Source organism: Balaenoptera musculus, chromosome 10 (genome assembly GCF_009873245.2).
Source record: "Balaenoptera musculus isolate JJ_BM4_2016_0621 chromosome 10, mBalMus1.pri.v3, whole genome shotgun sequence".
Classification (NCBI taxonomy): Eukaryota; Metazoa; Chordata; class Mammalia; order Artiodactyla; family Balaenopteridae; genus Balaenoptera; species Balaenoptera musculus.
The window spans coordinates 92,815,002-92,828,421 of record NC_045794.1 but is presented as its reverse complement, the minus strand read 5'-3'; the positions used below and the strand labels follow the sequence as shown (position 1 = coordinate 92,828,421).

General features: G+C 56.8%; 1 protein-coding gene across 1 annotated transcript in view; it reads left to right on the top strand.

The window, feature by feature from the left end:
* MYH9 (myosin heavy chain 9) overlaps positions 1–13,420 on the top strand; it is a 90,739-nt gene that overhangs the window by 60,375 nt on the left and 16,944 nt on the right. The window contains exons 13-23 of the mRNA XM_036865572.1: positions 230–403; positions 1,090–1,263; positions 3,241–3,355; positions 5,898–6,091; positions 6,442–6,563; positions 7,347–7,416; positions 9,237–9,397; positions 10,258–10,366; positions 11,719–11,850; positions 12,232–12,438; positions 12,979–13,116. Coding sequence (XP_036721467.1) covers positions 230–403; positions 1,090–1,263; positions 3,241–3,355; positions 5,898–6,091; positions 6,442–6,563; positions 7,347–7,416; positions 9,237–9,397; positions 10,258–10,366; positions 11,719–11,850; positions 12,232–12,438; positions 12,979–13,116 — 1,596 coding nt within the window. The remainder of the gene's footprint in view (positions 1–229; positions 404–1,089; positions 1,264–3,240; positions 3,356–5,897; positions 6,092–6,441; positions 6,564–7,346; positions 7,417–9,236; positions 9,398–10,257; positions 10,367–11,718; positions 11,851–12,231; positions 12,439–12,978; positions 13,117–13,420) is intronic.

Below are 13,420 nucleotides of genomic sequence, written 5' to 3'. Positions count from 1 at the left end.
TTAAAAACTTTATCCTGATATAAGGGACTTTACCAGGCTGCTGGCGAGGTCCGTGGGCCCCAGCAGTGCAGCCCCTGCTGCTGGGTGTGAGGAGGGGAGGCCCACAGGGGGCGGCACGGAGGGGCCCCAGGAGGTTCTTCCCCAGCAGCCGTCCCCTTCCTTCCCGAGGGACTTGCAGGCCATGCAGCGGGAGGGTGGGCATCTCTGTGACCTTGTCTCCCTCTTGCAGCTGAACTCCTTCGAGCAGCTGTGCATCAACTACACCAACGAGAAGCTGCAGCAGCTCTTCAACCACACCATGTTCATCCTGGAGCAGGAGGAGTACCAGCGCGAGGGCATCGAGTGGAACTTCATCGATTTCGGCCTCGACCTGCAGCCCTGCATCGACCTCATCGAGAAGCCAGTAAGAGCCACACCTGCGGGGCTTCACCCCCGCCCTCTTCGCTCTGCCCTCCTGGCGCTGGAACTACCCAGAATTCTGACATGAAACGATTTGCTTCTGCGATGAGTTTTTTTTTTAATCAGTTGCATTTTCTAACAAACAAGAACCCATGTGGCTCCCAGGCCTGTCAGCCAGTCCCCACAATGTCTGAGTCTGCTGTCTTGTCTTATAAACTCAGTGTACGGAAGGCTCTTGGGGCTCTGGGGTGCTTCCTCTTCCTCGGGAGGCTTGTCCTAAGTGTCACCTGTCACCATGTAGCTGTGTGGACATGGAGGGTGGGGGAGGGGATGCGGAGGGACTCGGGCCGGGGCATCTGCTGGGGGCGGCCTCTGGACGTGGGCCGGGGGTCTGCTTGGCCCATCAAGCCCGCCAAGGGATTTCCAGTGCACTCGTTGGAGAACCCTTCTGACGCATCATTTTATTAAGGTGTGTCAGCTGTAACCTAGACCCCAGAAGTTTCTTTTGAGCTAGAGCTCTTAAATTGAGTGCTTTCGGTAGTGCTTCTTCTTCTTCTGTTTTTTTTTTTCCTCCCTGCGGGGAAGCACTGCCTACCTTCTGGAGAGATTCTGGGCTTTGGCTTCTTTCGAGGGCAGGAATGGGTGGGTTTCCAGGTCGAGCTCACCTGTGCGACGCTGTGCTCCCTCCAGGCAGGCCCCCCAGGCATCCTGGCCCTGCTGGACGAGGAGTGCTGGTTCCCCAAAGCCACGGACAAGAGTTTCGTGGAGAAGGTGGTGCAGGAGCAGGGCACCCACCCCAAGTTCCAGAAGCCCAAGCAGCTGAAGGACAAAGCTGACTTCTGCATCATCCACTACGCTGGCAAGGTGAGGAGCGCACACACAGGAAGGTGTCGGCCGGACCTTTGTAGGAGACTTAACGGCGATTCTAAGACTGGGAGCCCTGAGGTGTGGGGCGGGGCGCAGTACTCTTGTCCCGTGACTCGTCCGATAACGTGCCTGGTGCCTTCAGCGTTCACGGGACTCCCCCACCTCGCCAAGCACCATCACATGTTCCGTTTTGTTAGGAGCTTGCGGCAATCCTGTAAGGTGCCCAGGCTGGTGTCCTGTTGTGTATTATTATTAGGTGCATTTTCCAGGCGCGGAAATGAGGTTTGTGCTAAAGGCGCAGGCCGTGGAGTCTGTATTAGAGCTCTGCCCCTGTGTGACTTTGGGCTGGTTACCTCACTTCTCTGAGCCTTGGTTGATTCACATGGAAAGTGGGGATGACCACCACTGACCTGGGTAACATGGGTTAAAGGAGCTTGTGAGCCCAGAGTGGGCAGTCAGTGCTCTGGGGCAGGGCCTCTCAGCCTCCACGCCGCCCACTTGGGGGCCGGGTCAGGCTTTGTGGTCGGGGCCCGTCCTGTGTGTTGTAGGATGTTCAGCAGCTTCCCTGGCTTCTCCCCACCAGAGGTCAGTAGCGCCCTCCCTACTTGCCAAACCAGAAATGTCTCCAGACATCCCAGAACATCTGCCACATGGAGGTGGCACAGTCCCCTGGGTGAGAGCCACACCCGTAGATGATGGCTTTGTTATTGCCAAGGCCACCGGCCAGTAAGTGGCAGAGCTGCCTTCACACCAGCTGGCACACGTCCTCCAGCTGGCTCGTTCCTGGGGCTTGAACCTAACTGAACAGGGATGTCCTGAGTCTGCAGAGGTCCGTGCTTAGACTAAAGCTGAGTTTTCTCAGCAAATTGTGTTGCTTGCATGGAGTATCTAACTATTGGTTACACTCAGGTGTGTGATGAGATTTATTTATTTATTTTTGGGGGCTGTGCCGTGTGGCTTGCGGGATCTTAATTCTCCAATCAGGGATCGAACCGGGCCCACAGCAGCGAAAGTGCCAAGTCCTAACCACTGGACCGCCAGGGAATTCCCACAAACTCCCTGTTTAAAAAACCTCTGTTTTCTCGTTACCTAAGGTAATGGCGCCTAAAGCCCCATTTCCACTTCCACCCTTGTTAGAAATGCAGGAGGGCTTTTGTTGCACTGTTGTCTGTGATGCAAAAACTGGGTACACCCGAAAGCCCACGAGGGGCCTGAACGGTGAAACTGGCCATGTGCATCCTCACCTGGGCTGCACTACAGCAGCTAAAAGGACAAGGACGCTGCCTGTGCCCAGGGGGACACATGGCCAAGACACTCAGCTCCAGGGCTTGTCGTCTCCCAGGAGAAAGAAGCCACCATCCTGTAGCTTGTCATCAGTAGCAGTGCGTGTGCGGAAACCTGTCGAAAGGGGCCAGGAGTGAACCACAGGCTGAGAGCGGCGGTTACTGCTGTGTGGTTTAGGACGGGGGTTGCAGCGGCTTCCCGCTCTGTTTGTATCATTAGAATATATAATATTGTACTACTCTTGTTATTAAGGACATATTTCAAAAAAGATAAGAATAACGCATATCCGGGAAAACCTGGGTATCCTGAAATGACAAAGAAAAAGTAAAAATTACTTGCCTGTTACTAAAAAGAAATATTACCACATTTTGGTTAACGTCCTTTCAGGATTTTTTCTTTAGGTTCATATTACCTTAAAAAAATTAAAAACAGAATATTCCGCGGTGTAACTATAACCATTTGCTTGGGGTTCGCGTGGCTTAAATTTTTTGCCTTCTGCGTGACTCCGCAGAGAACATCTCACGGAGGCCTCTGCCCTGGGCACTCATCATTTCCTTCTTGGGGATGTAAACGCCAGGTCGAGGGTTCACGATTTTTAATGTTTCCGCCTGTGGGGTCAGCTGGTCATCGGAGAGGCTGTGCGCGCCGATGTCCCCCGAGCAGCCCGTGACCTGGGGTCCCGTCTTGCAGGTGGATTACAAAGCTGACGAGTGGCTGATGAAGAACATGGACCCGCTGAACGACAACATCGCCACGCTGCTGCACCAGTCCTCCGACAAGTTCGTCTCGGAGCTGTGGAAGGATGGTACGCCCTTGGCCCTCACCCCGCCTCCCGGCGCCCCCGGCCGGGCCTCTTCCCTCCACGGCAGCGGGCCGAGCCCAGGACGTGGACCTGGGGGTTTGTGGCCGCTTAGCACCCGGGAGCCTGGGCTCCTCCAGCCCTTACGGTCACGCTGTCCTTGAGCCCCGAGCATCCTTGAACGTGCTGCGCAGCCACTTGCTCTGGGGCAGAGGCTTCCCTCGGCTCCGCGGCCACAGACAAGCCCTTTCTAGCGCGGGGGTGTCGCGTGATGGCCCGGCGCCCGGCGCCCAGGTTCCCGTCCCACTCCTTCCTGCCTCCCTGCTTCTCCCTGGTAGCTGGTAGCTCTGGAAGTGGTTCTTTTCCTTGTCTCTGCTGGTCTCTCCTCCCTTCTGCCTGGGTTTTGCTTTAACCTCTCTGTTGCAGAGATGCAGAGCACCCAGAGAGCCTATTCCTATCAGCGCTTTCCTGCCCTCCTCCTCCTAGAACCAGGTGACTGGCTGCCCGGTGCGGCATCCGTCCGTGTGTGCTGCATCCAGGGCTGCGTGACGAGCGCTTCTGCTGAGCTTCCTCTGCCGTGGCTGCTCCCGCCTGCCTGTGCCCCTTCCCTGCTCTCGGCCCCGGGCTTGTGGGGAGGCCCCCCCCCGCTCCCCAGCGCAGGCCTCCAGTGGAAAAGCAGGCACATCGGGGCCGTGTTTTGATATTGACACTTCTTGTTAGATCTTAACATTTTACAACCTATACCCGCTTCAGAACTCCCGCTCGTGAAGGCGGCGTCTCATTGACTGGGTAGCTGCCACGTCTCAGCACGAGGTGCTCTGCGCACTGCTGTCTGTGTTCGTGTGTCTGTGCGTGCGTGCACCTGTGTGTGTACGCAGCAGTCACTGCTCCTGGGCCAGGCCTGCCGGGGGCAGGGCACACTTACATGAAACGGCGGGTTGTTACGGGGCGTATTGGACCTCACGCTGGGCAACCTGAGTGGCCTTCACAAGCCACCCACTCCCAGGACACCTTTGGTGGCCAGAGGGGCCCTGCGGTGGCTGCATGAGGTCCAGATGCCTCCCGTTTTAATTGAGGGGGTTCATCGGGTCCATCCTCACTCCCGGCTTCCCTCTTGAGCAACAGTCCTTTGTGTTGCCTTCAAAAAGATAAGAGATCTGGCCACAGAGGAATCGGAAACCGACTTTGTCACAGAATTCTTAACTTTTGCAGCCAGCAACAGAAGCTTTCAAATTTAACATTGGCTCTTGCTTAAGACTGGCCTCAAATCGCCTGCCACTTAGGTTGGGTTTGTTCGTTGTTTTGTTTTCGCCTGGGAGGAAGCAGTTCATTTCATTGTTCTGGGCGGGAGCCACGGTGATGAGGGCTTCTTCCCTGGAGGGTGGGCTTAGATGATAAAGACCCCTGAGCTTGGAGACCAAGGGAGACAAGAGGTAGAAGGAGCCTCGGCCTCTGGGGTAGTCACTGGCAGTAGCGGTTGTCTGGAACTCTCTGCTCCGACACCATTCCTGCTGCGCTAGGTCCCTGATGTAGAGAGCCCTGCGTGGGGACGTTGCAGACAGAGAGGGACTCGTCCAGAGTCCTGCAGGCGATGGCAGAGTAGCTTTAGGGCTCCTGCCTTCTGACTCCTGGCCCAGTGCTCTCAGGTAGAGGTCAGCGTGAATTCAGGATGCTGAGGTTTTCATTTCATCTGGGACCCGAGGACGACAGGATTCCTGTAAGTCAAGTTGAACACCTCCTCAGAGCCAGGCAAGTGGACGAGCTTGGCTCGCCACTTCAAAATGCGTTATTGGGTCCAGTTTGGTTTTTTTTTTCCCAGTTATTCTCATAGCAAATGGTTGTTATTTACCAGCCATCACGACACTCGCCAAAAGGCTACACAGCTCCTATCAACTTACCTGAATCACAGCTATTGTGAAAGGGGGTTCTGTTTTTTTTTTTTTTTTTTTTTTGGAGTATAATTGCTTTACAATGTTGTGTTAGTTTCTGCTGTACAGTGAAGTGAATCAGCTATATGTACACCTATATCCCCTCCTTCTTGGACCTCCCTCCCTCCCCCATCCTCCCCCCCATCCTCCCCCACCCCCACACACACACATCCCCCTCATCTAGGTCATCACAGAGCACTGAGCTGAGCTTCCTGTGCTTTATAGCAGGTTCCCACTAGCTATCTATTTTACACATGGTAGTGTATAAATGTCAGTCCTAATCTCCCAGTACTAGCTCTGTCGTGTCTCTGGGTTAGGAGCTCTCCAGGGCGGCTGAGATAAGTGCCGTAGCTGTGGCGTTAGCCTTCACGGCTGCGCTGCTCCCCTCAGCGGCTCTGCACTCTTTCCAAACCCTTTCTTGCTTTCTGCTCCTTGCTCACAAGGTCACCTTCACTCAACATTTGGAGATGACCTTAGCCTGCTGTGTAGACTCCAAGTAGAAACAGTCTGCTGTTCTGTAGTCTCCTCTCTTTCTGTCCAGATTGTCTGTCTGTTTTTCCCACCCCTCCGCCCCCACCTGGACCGCCGGGTACTCACGTGCTTCTGCGTGCTCTCTGCAGTGGACCGCATCATTGGCCTGGACCAGGTGGCCGGCATGTCGGAGACGGCGCTGCCAGGGGCCTTCAAGACACGCAAGGGCATGTTCCGCACGGTGGGACAGCTGTACAAGGAGCAGCTGGCCAAGCTCATGGCCACGCTGAGGAACACCAACCCCAACTTCGTCCGCTGCATCATCCCCAACCATGAGAAGAAGGTGTGGCCACTCGGGGGCGTGGCGCGGGCCGGGCACACCTGCGGGCCACTCCACCCTTGTCTGTCTCCCTGTGCAGAAACTCTGTCCCCCGCCACACACAGCGCCCTCGGTTAAGTTCCCCGGCGGGGTGGCTCAGGCACCCTTAGGGGATAGGCTGCCCTCGTAGCCTGCATTTCTGCCTCTCCCGGACCTGGATCACGTCATTAACTGTGCTGTCAAAACCTGTGGGCGGCAGGGACTCCCAACTCCCTTGGGGGCTTTTGCCCTGTTTCATCCAGAGGGGGCCGCCCCTCTCTCCATCAATTCCTGGGCGCAGAAGTACGAGCAGGTGCGTGTATTTTCTTCTCTAGGCTGGCAAGCTGGACCCCCATCTGGTGCTGGACCAGCTGCGCTGCAACGGGGTTCTCGAGGGCATCCGAATCTGCCGCCAGGGCTTCCCCAACCGCGTGGTCTTCCAGGAGTTCCGGCAGAGGTGAGCAGGGCCCCCGGCCCAGGGCCGGCTGCTCCCCAGCAGGGGCCTCCGGTAGGGGAGCCGTTTCCTCGTCCACATTGAGTTGAGTTCCGGCCGGCTCCTCACACGGTTCTCTGTGCCACCATCTACGTGAGGAGGGATTTCTCTGTTTTGTTTCTGAAACAAAAGTTATCTCGTTGGCTTTCACTCCTAGTCACTTTGGGAGCCTGGCGCTGTTTGCTACAGTTAGAGGAGCTCTGAAAAGAAATTAAAGGAGGATCAGCCGGAGCCTTGGGTATTAAAGGAACTTGATGGAAATGAAAGTCTGCTGTGTGTGCAGAGGGGGACAGTAGTGACACCGGCTTCTTTGCTTAATGACTGTGTTTAGTGCCAGTTGCTGTCGTGATGCAGCCCTGTGTTTAATTTCTTGGACCACCCCGTTGATTGGTGGGTCCCTGCAGCATCTCAGTGAAGAGATGGGCATGGCCTTCTGGGGTTACAGACGCGGATGCTGGGTGATTAGCAGTTAGTAAGCCCACTGCAAAGCTCACCCTTGAGTGAATGAAACAGTCCGACGTGAGTTTCCATTTGCTTTCTGGAAAGCACCAGGCCTTCCTCGTGCCATTTAGCCTAAGGAAAGAGCACGGCGGGATTCACCGAATGTCCGCTTTCCTTAGGAGACTCTGTGGAAAGAATTCTACATCTGCTACACCATAGGGACGACCCTGATCTCTCACGTATATTCCAGGCCACACGGAATCCAAGCTAGGGCTAAACTGACCTGGCTGCCCTTTTCTTCCTCAGATACGAGATCCTGACACCAAATTCCATTCCTAAGGGCTTCATGGATGGGAAGCAGGCGTGTGTGCTCATGGTGAGTTGAGCTGCCGTCCCCGCCTCCTGTGTTGGGTGACCTGTGGCCAGAGCCCCTGTGATTGGACGGGGTCCTTTGGATCCGTTGGCACCGTGCTCTCTTGTTCCTCCAACAAGCCAGTTCTGATTCTGCCAGGTGCCCTGAGCGGCAGCCCCCTTAGCCCTTGGTGGGGTCAGGACAGCATGTGGGAGCGGGGTGGGGAGGAGGAGGAGGCCAGAGCCGCGGCGTGGCAAGGCTGTGGTGTGAGACGGCCTCTTCCTTTTGGGCACATTCTGGTTCTTTCTTGCGCACGTCTCCTCCGATCTTCACATGCAGTGTGGTTGGCGGGGCAGCTTGCCACCAGGGCACCACGACCAGCCCAAAGCCGCCGGTGTCTGAGTTTCTGGACCTTTCCTCTCTTTCCCCCAGCTCTGAACCAGTGCCTGATGGGCAGTGGGCACTGGATTCTGCATAGTGAATGAAGGCCCTGTGGTGACCCAGTGGCCGCGCTGAGGCTGTACCCACGCAGTCGTTTTTCTGCTTTGCAGGCGGGCGTCCCGCTGGGCCTGACGTGTCCAGAGTCAGTAGCCAGCACCTCCTGCTTGCTTTACTTCGCGTTCTTTCCAAAGAGTCAGCAGAGGATGGGCTGGGCTTGGGGGTGGGGGAGGAAAGAGAAAAGGGAAGAAAAATTCAACATCTGCTCTGTGCAAAGCAGCGCATTAAGGGACAGGGAGATGGGGGCTAGAAGAGGAGGGAGAAGACACAGCTCCCTGCTCTCCGATGCTTGCCACCTGGCAGAGAGGAGGCGTGAAGGATGGAGGGTGTGCCTCCAGCTCGTGTCTGGGCCGCTGTTTCTCCAGAGACTGAGTTAGCTGCTGGCCAGTGAGGGGTGTCCCCACTTCTGGCATAAGCAGGTCCCCTCCGTCCAGCCCTGCAGCGAAGATGGGCAGCTTGGGCTCTTTATGCCGGGAGGGAGGTGGGGCGCATGGCCGGGGGATGCCCACAATGGCTCCACCTGCCCTGGTCTCCCCTTTTCACAGGGCCTCTTCCGGGCCTGCCGGGTCGTTCGTGGACACCAAGGCCCCCAGATCCCACTTACCCTATTCAAGACTCTGCCTCTTGGAGCTTGTTCTAAATCTCTTCTCTCCCAGGCAGATAGATGGACAGACAGACCCTTGCCAGTGGGCTTAGTAAGAGAGCCTTGTTACTGTACCAAAACAGCCCGGTAATGGTAATGACGGCTGAAGTCCATTTGGCACTGGTCACACGCTTGACCCTGTGCTTAGTGCTTTCTGTGCATTCTCTTGTTTGACTCCCACGGCTCTCCTAGAAAGGAGGTGCTATTATTTGCTTTGTTTGTTGACTTTTCTTTTAATTAAAGAAACCATTATTCCCATTTTACAGCCGCGGAAATATGGGCTCACAGAGGTTAAGGCCTAGGGTCATCTAGTTAGTACTTGATCCTGAGCTGGAGTCTGTGCTGGGCTTGGACAGAACAATGATGCTTGGCCGCCTCCGCTTGGAGGGTGTCCTGACTGGGCATTTGTAGAGTGTGACTGCAGTGTGCGGGGAGGCACAGAGAAGGAAGAGGAGACCTCCAGGGTCCCTTCAGGGCCGAGACTCTGTGTTTCTTTGCCAGTCTGACTCGTTACCTGCCCCATGCCGGCCCCCACCTGCCTGCTCCCCAGCGTGCCCCGAGCCCCGCTTTCCCTGCGCCAGGAGAAGGCTGCCCGCAGAGCAGCAGGACTGACCCAGGCTCCAGGCCCCTCCCCCGTCCTTGGCCTTGCTCCAGGGCTCCGCAGGGGTGGCAGGGGGTAAGTGGCCAACTCTCCTCCGTCTAGATCAAAGCCCTGGAGCTCGACAGCAACCTGTACCGCATCGGCCAGAGCAAGGTCTTCTTCCGGGCCGGCGTGCTGGCTCACCTGGAGGAGGAGCGGGACCTGAAGATCACGGACGTCATCATCGGCTTCCAGGCCTGCTGCAGGGGCTACCTGGCCAGAAAGTGAGTCCTGGGACGCCCACCCCACCCAGCCTGCCCTGCGCCCGGGCCCTCCCAGCTCTCCTGTAGTGGAGGACACTGAGGAAGCGGTGGCCTGGGAGCCCTAATGCCAGTCAGGTGTCGCCCGGGGAGGCCCCCGTGGCCTTCCCTGCCCCCTGCTTCCTGGATTTCTGCCTGAGGTTTAAAGTGAGCTAGTGGGAGGGGTGACTGTGCTTGGATTTGCTCGTCACGAAAGCTCCTGCCACCGCTATTCCTTCCTGTGTCCCTCACGTAAGGATGACACCCAGAGCCGGCTGTCCCCAGAGGACGCCGTGCTCCCAGAGAAGGAGGCCATCCTTGAGTCCTGAGCAGCTCCTGTGGGGGTCAGGGGCTGACTTGCTGCAGGAAGGTGGGTGGGACAGCTGCACATCTGTCCCCTGAGCCCTCCGTGTCTGTGCTCAGGGGTGTCTGTTCCAGCCTGAGATCTGAGCGCTGGGGGACGCAGCATGAGTTTGTGGTGTTTGGACAAATGGACCTGTGTAGGACATCAGCTGCTGACATTCTCCCTCAAAGCCACAAGATTGTGGGTAGCACCAGGGTGGGGAGCTGCAGTCGATAGATGGACTTGATGACCAGGGCTCACACTTGACTCGGATCTGTGGTGACCTCACTCGCCCCTGGGTGACCTTGGCCCCGGGCACCCTCTGTGAGGTCACCCACAGGATTCAACCTGAAGCCGACCTCCTTCCCGCCACGTCTGTTTCGTGGTGCCCCCGGCCGGGGTCGGTCCCTCCAGAAAGGCCTCCATGAGTGAGGTCAGGACTGTCGGGAGGGAGGTGTGCCATCCCCCGCCTGGAGGGCTGACTGTGACCCTCGCCCCACAGGGCCTTCGCCAAGAGGCAGCAGCAGCTGACGGCCATGAAAGTCCTGCAGAGGAACTGTGCCGCCTACCTCAAGCTGCGCAACTGGCAGTGGTGGCGACTCTTCACCAAGGTGGGTCTGGAAGGGCCTCCGCGTGACACGGGGGACGAACAGGGCTCAGGCCCTGGGGCTGGCACTTTGCCTTTGCGTCCCTGTGCCCAGCACAGGAGCCCGGGATGATCCTGCCCGTGGGATCTAGACGGGTGTGAGCCGGGGCATGTGTCCAGCGTGGACGGCCACGGTGCTATCAGGCTGGGCTAGGGCGGCTGCAAGGGCGGCTCCCGGGATGTCAGGGCCCAGCCCGCCCACCACGGCTCCACGTGGCGACAGTGCTCCCCCCCCAGAAACCACGGGCAGGTGAGAATCTGCAGCCGGCTGGGTGGATCCTCCCGAGCCTTTACAAAAAATTCGTTAATTATTAAAGTTGTTCAGGCTGCTTTTGTTTATGATAAGTAATCTGTGGTAATTGCGAAAAGTTAGACTAACCAAAAGGGTAAACAAGAAAATAAAAATTCCCCTGTAATCCCTTCATCCTTGTGCCAATGTCGATACTGAATAGATGTTTCAATATTCAGTCTGCTTTTTTTTTTTTTTTTTTTTAAATTATTGTTATTGTTATTTTTAAATTTTATTTATTTATTTATTTATTTATGGCTGTGTTGGGTCTTCGTTTCTGTGCGAGGGCTCTCTCTAGTTGTGGCAAGTGGGAGCCACTCTTCATCGCGGTGCGCGGGCCTCTCACTATCGCGGCCTCTCTTGTTGCGGAGCACAGGCTCCAGACGCGCAGGCTCAGTAGTTGTGGCTCACGGGCCTAGTTGCTCCGCGGCATGTGGGATCTTCCCAGACCAGGGCACGAACCCGTGTCCCCTGCATTGGCAGGCAGATTCTCAACCGCTGCGCCACCAGGGAAGCCCCAGTCTGCTTTTTAAAAATTATTTTTTCACTCCCGGTAAACCTCTGCTGTGTAAACCACACACGTTCTTACGTAGCTGAGCTTTGACTTGTATAAACAGTCACGTACTTTGCATTTTGCATTTAAAATTCCTTCATGAGCATCATTTTTAAAAAGTCAGCATACTGTTCCCTAGAGATGTTTCATAATTTATCTGACTATTTTTCCAGCAATGGATGTTTATCTCTCTCTGAAATTTTCACTGTTATAAACAATGCTGTCCTGAACATCTTCATGCACGCATAGGGGTAGTTTCCCCGAAATGTAATTAGTGGGTCAGAGGCCTATGGCACACAGTACCAAATTGATTTCCAGAAAGATTGTACCCATTTGCACCTCCTCTGCCCTGCGTCCTACCTGCCCCTCACTCTCATGAGCTTGCGCTTCCACAGGTGAGGGGAAAGCCCCACGGCTCTCAGCCTGGACAGGCATCTTCCCCTGAGCGTGTTTCCTCCTCAATCTCCTCTCCTAGGTCAAGCCGCTGCTGCAGGTGAGCCGGCAGGAGGAGGAGATGATGGCCAAGGAGGAGGAGCTGGTGAAGGTGCGGGAGAAGCAGTTGGCCGCTGAGAGCAGGCTCTCAGAGATGGAGACCCTCCAGTCCCAGGTGGGTGTCTGCCGGCTCTGCCCAGGTAGTGCTGCCACCTGCTGGCAACCAGTAGGCGAGGCATGCCTGGTTAATTTCTCTGCAGACCCTGTTAGGGGTTCTGTGATGTAGGAAGGCTACCCCATGGGATGGAAAGCTCATGAGTGCTGGGTTCAAGGCCCAGCCCCTCTCTGAGCCTGTTTCCTCGGGATCTTGATGTACAGCTCACGGAGCGGTGGTGAGGGATGGTGGACGTGATGTTTAAACATGCCTGGCAGCTTAAGCGTCCTGAGACGGAAGCTGCTCTCATCAGCAGGGCTCTCCCTGCAGGAGCCTGCACTGCACAGGTACAAGTGGCCCGAGGCGGCTGTAAGAGCTCACATTTCCCACGTGTTCTCGCAGCTCATGGCTGAGAAGTTGCAGCTGCAGGAGCAGCTCCAGGCAGAAACGGAGCTGTGTGCCGAGGCCGAGGAGCTCCGGGCCCGCCTGACTGCCAAGAAGCAGGAGCTGGAAGAGATCTGCCATGACCTGGAGGCCAGGGTGGAGGAGGAGGAGGAGCGCTGCCAGCACCTGCAGACTGAGAAGAAGAAAATGCAGCAGAACATCCAGGTGCCCGGAGGAGGGGCAGGGCCGGACCCCAGGCACGGGGCGGGGGATGGCGTGCGTGGGGAGCAGGGGCGCCACAAGTGCCATGGGAGGACAGCCTTTGTCCCGGGGGCAGCCTTGGAGACGTGTTCTCTTTGGGACGTTTTTTTTTTGTTTTTTTTTTTTTACGGCCGCGCGGCTTGTGGGATCTTAGTTCCCTGACCAGGGATTGAACCCAGGCCCATCGGCAGTGAGCGCTCGGAGTGTTAACCACTGGAGCACCTGGGAATTCCCTGGGTGGTTCTTTCTGACACGTGTGTGTCAGGTGCCTGTTAGCGCTGCCCCACTGAGCGTCGAAGCCAGTTTAATTCCCCTCCTCCGTTCTCGCTCTGGCTGGTCTGAGGAGCGGAGGTGGATGCTTGCTGGACGAGGCCCCTCGGAACACGTGACCCCGCGATTGGCCTGGGGTTCTTGTCCCCGCACCCCAGTTTTAAATACATGACCGCACACGTGGGGGCCGGGCCCCATCCCAGTTGCTCAGGCGTCGCCCTGGCTTCACGTTAGGAGCTGGAGGAGCAGCTGGAGGAGGAGGAAGGCGCCCGGCAGAAGCTTCAGCTAGAGAAGGTGACCACTGAGGCCAAGCTGAAGAAGCTGGAGGAGGACCAGATCATCCTGGAGGACCAGAACTGCAAGCTGGGCAAGGTGGGGCGGCAGCCCGGCAGCCGGGGCACCGGGGCGAGTGGCTGGGTCCCTGTCAGCATCCACCTGGCGACAGGTAGCAGCTGGGAATCAAGTTAGAGGAGAAGGAGGGGCAAGGTCAGGATGCGGACCTCCATCTCCAGAGGATGGGGGTGGCCAGGTTGACAGGGCAGGACGGCTGCCCGGGACCCTGTGATGGGGGGAGTTACGCTGGCTGTGTGGCTGCTTGCTGTGGGATTAGGGCTCCACTGGTGGCCACACAAAGCAGAAAGTGAGAAGAGCAGGGGCACGCTGGGGGGTGAGGAAG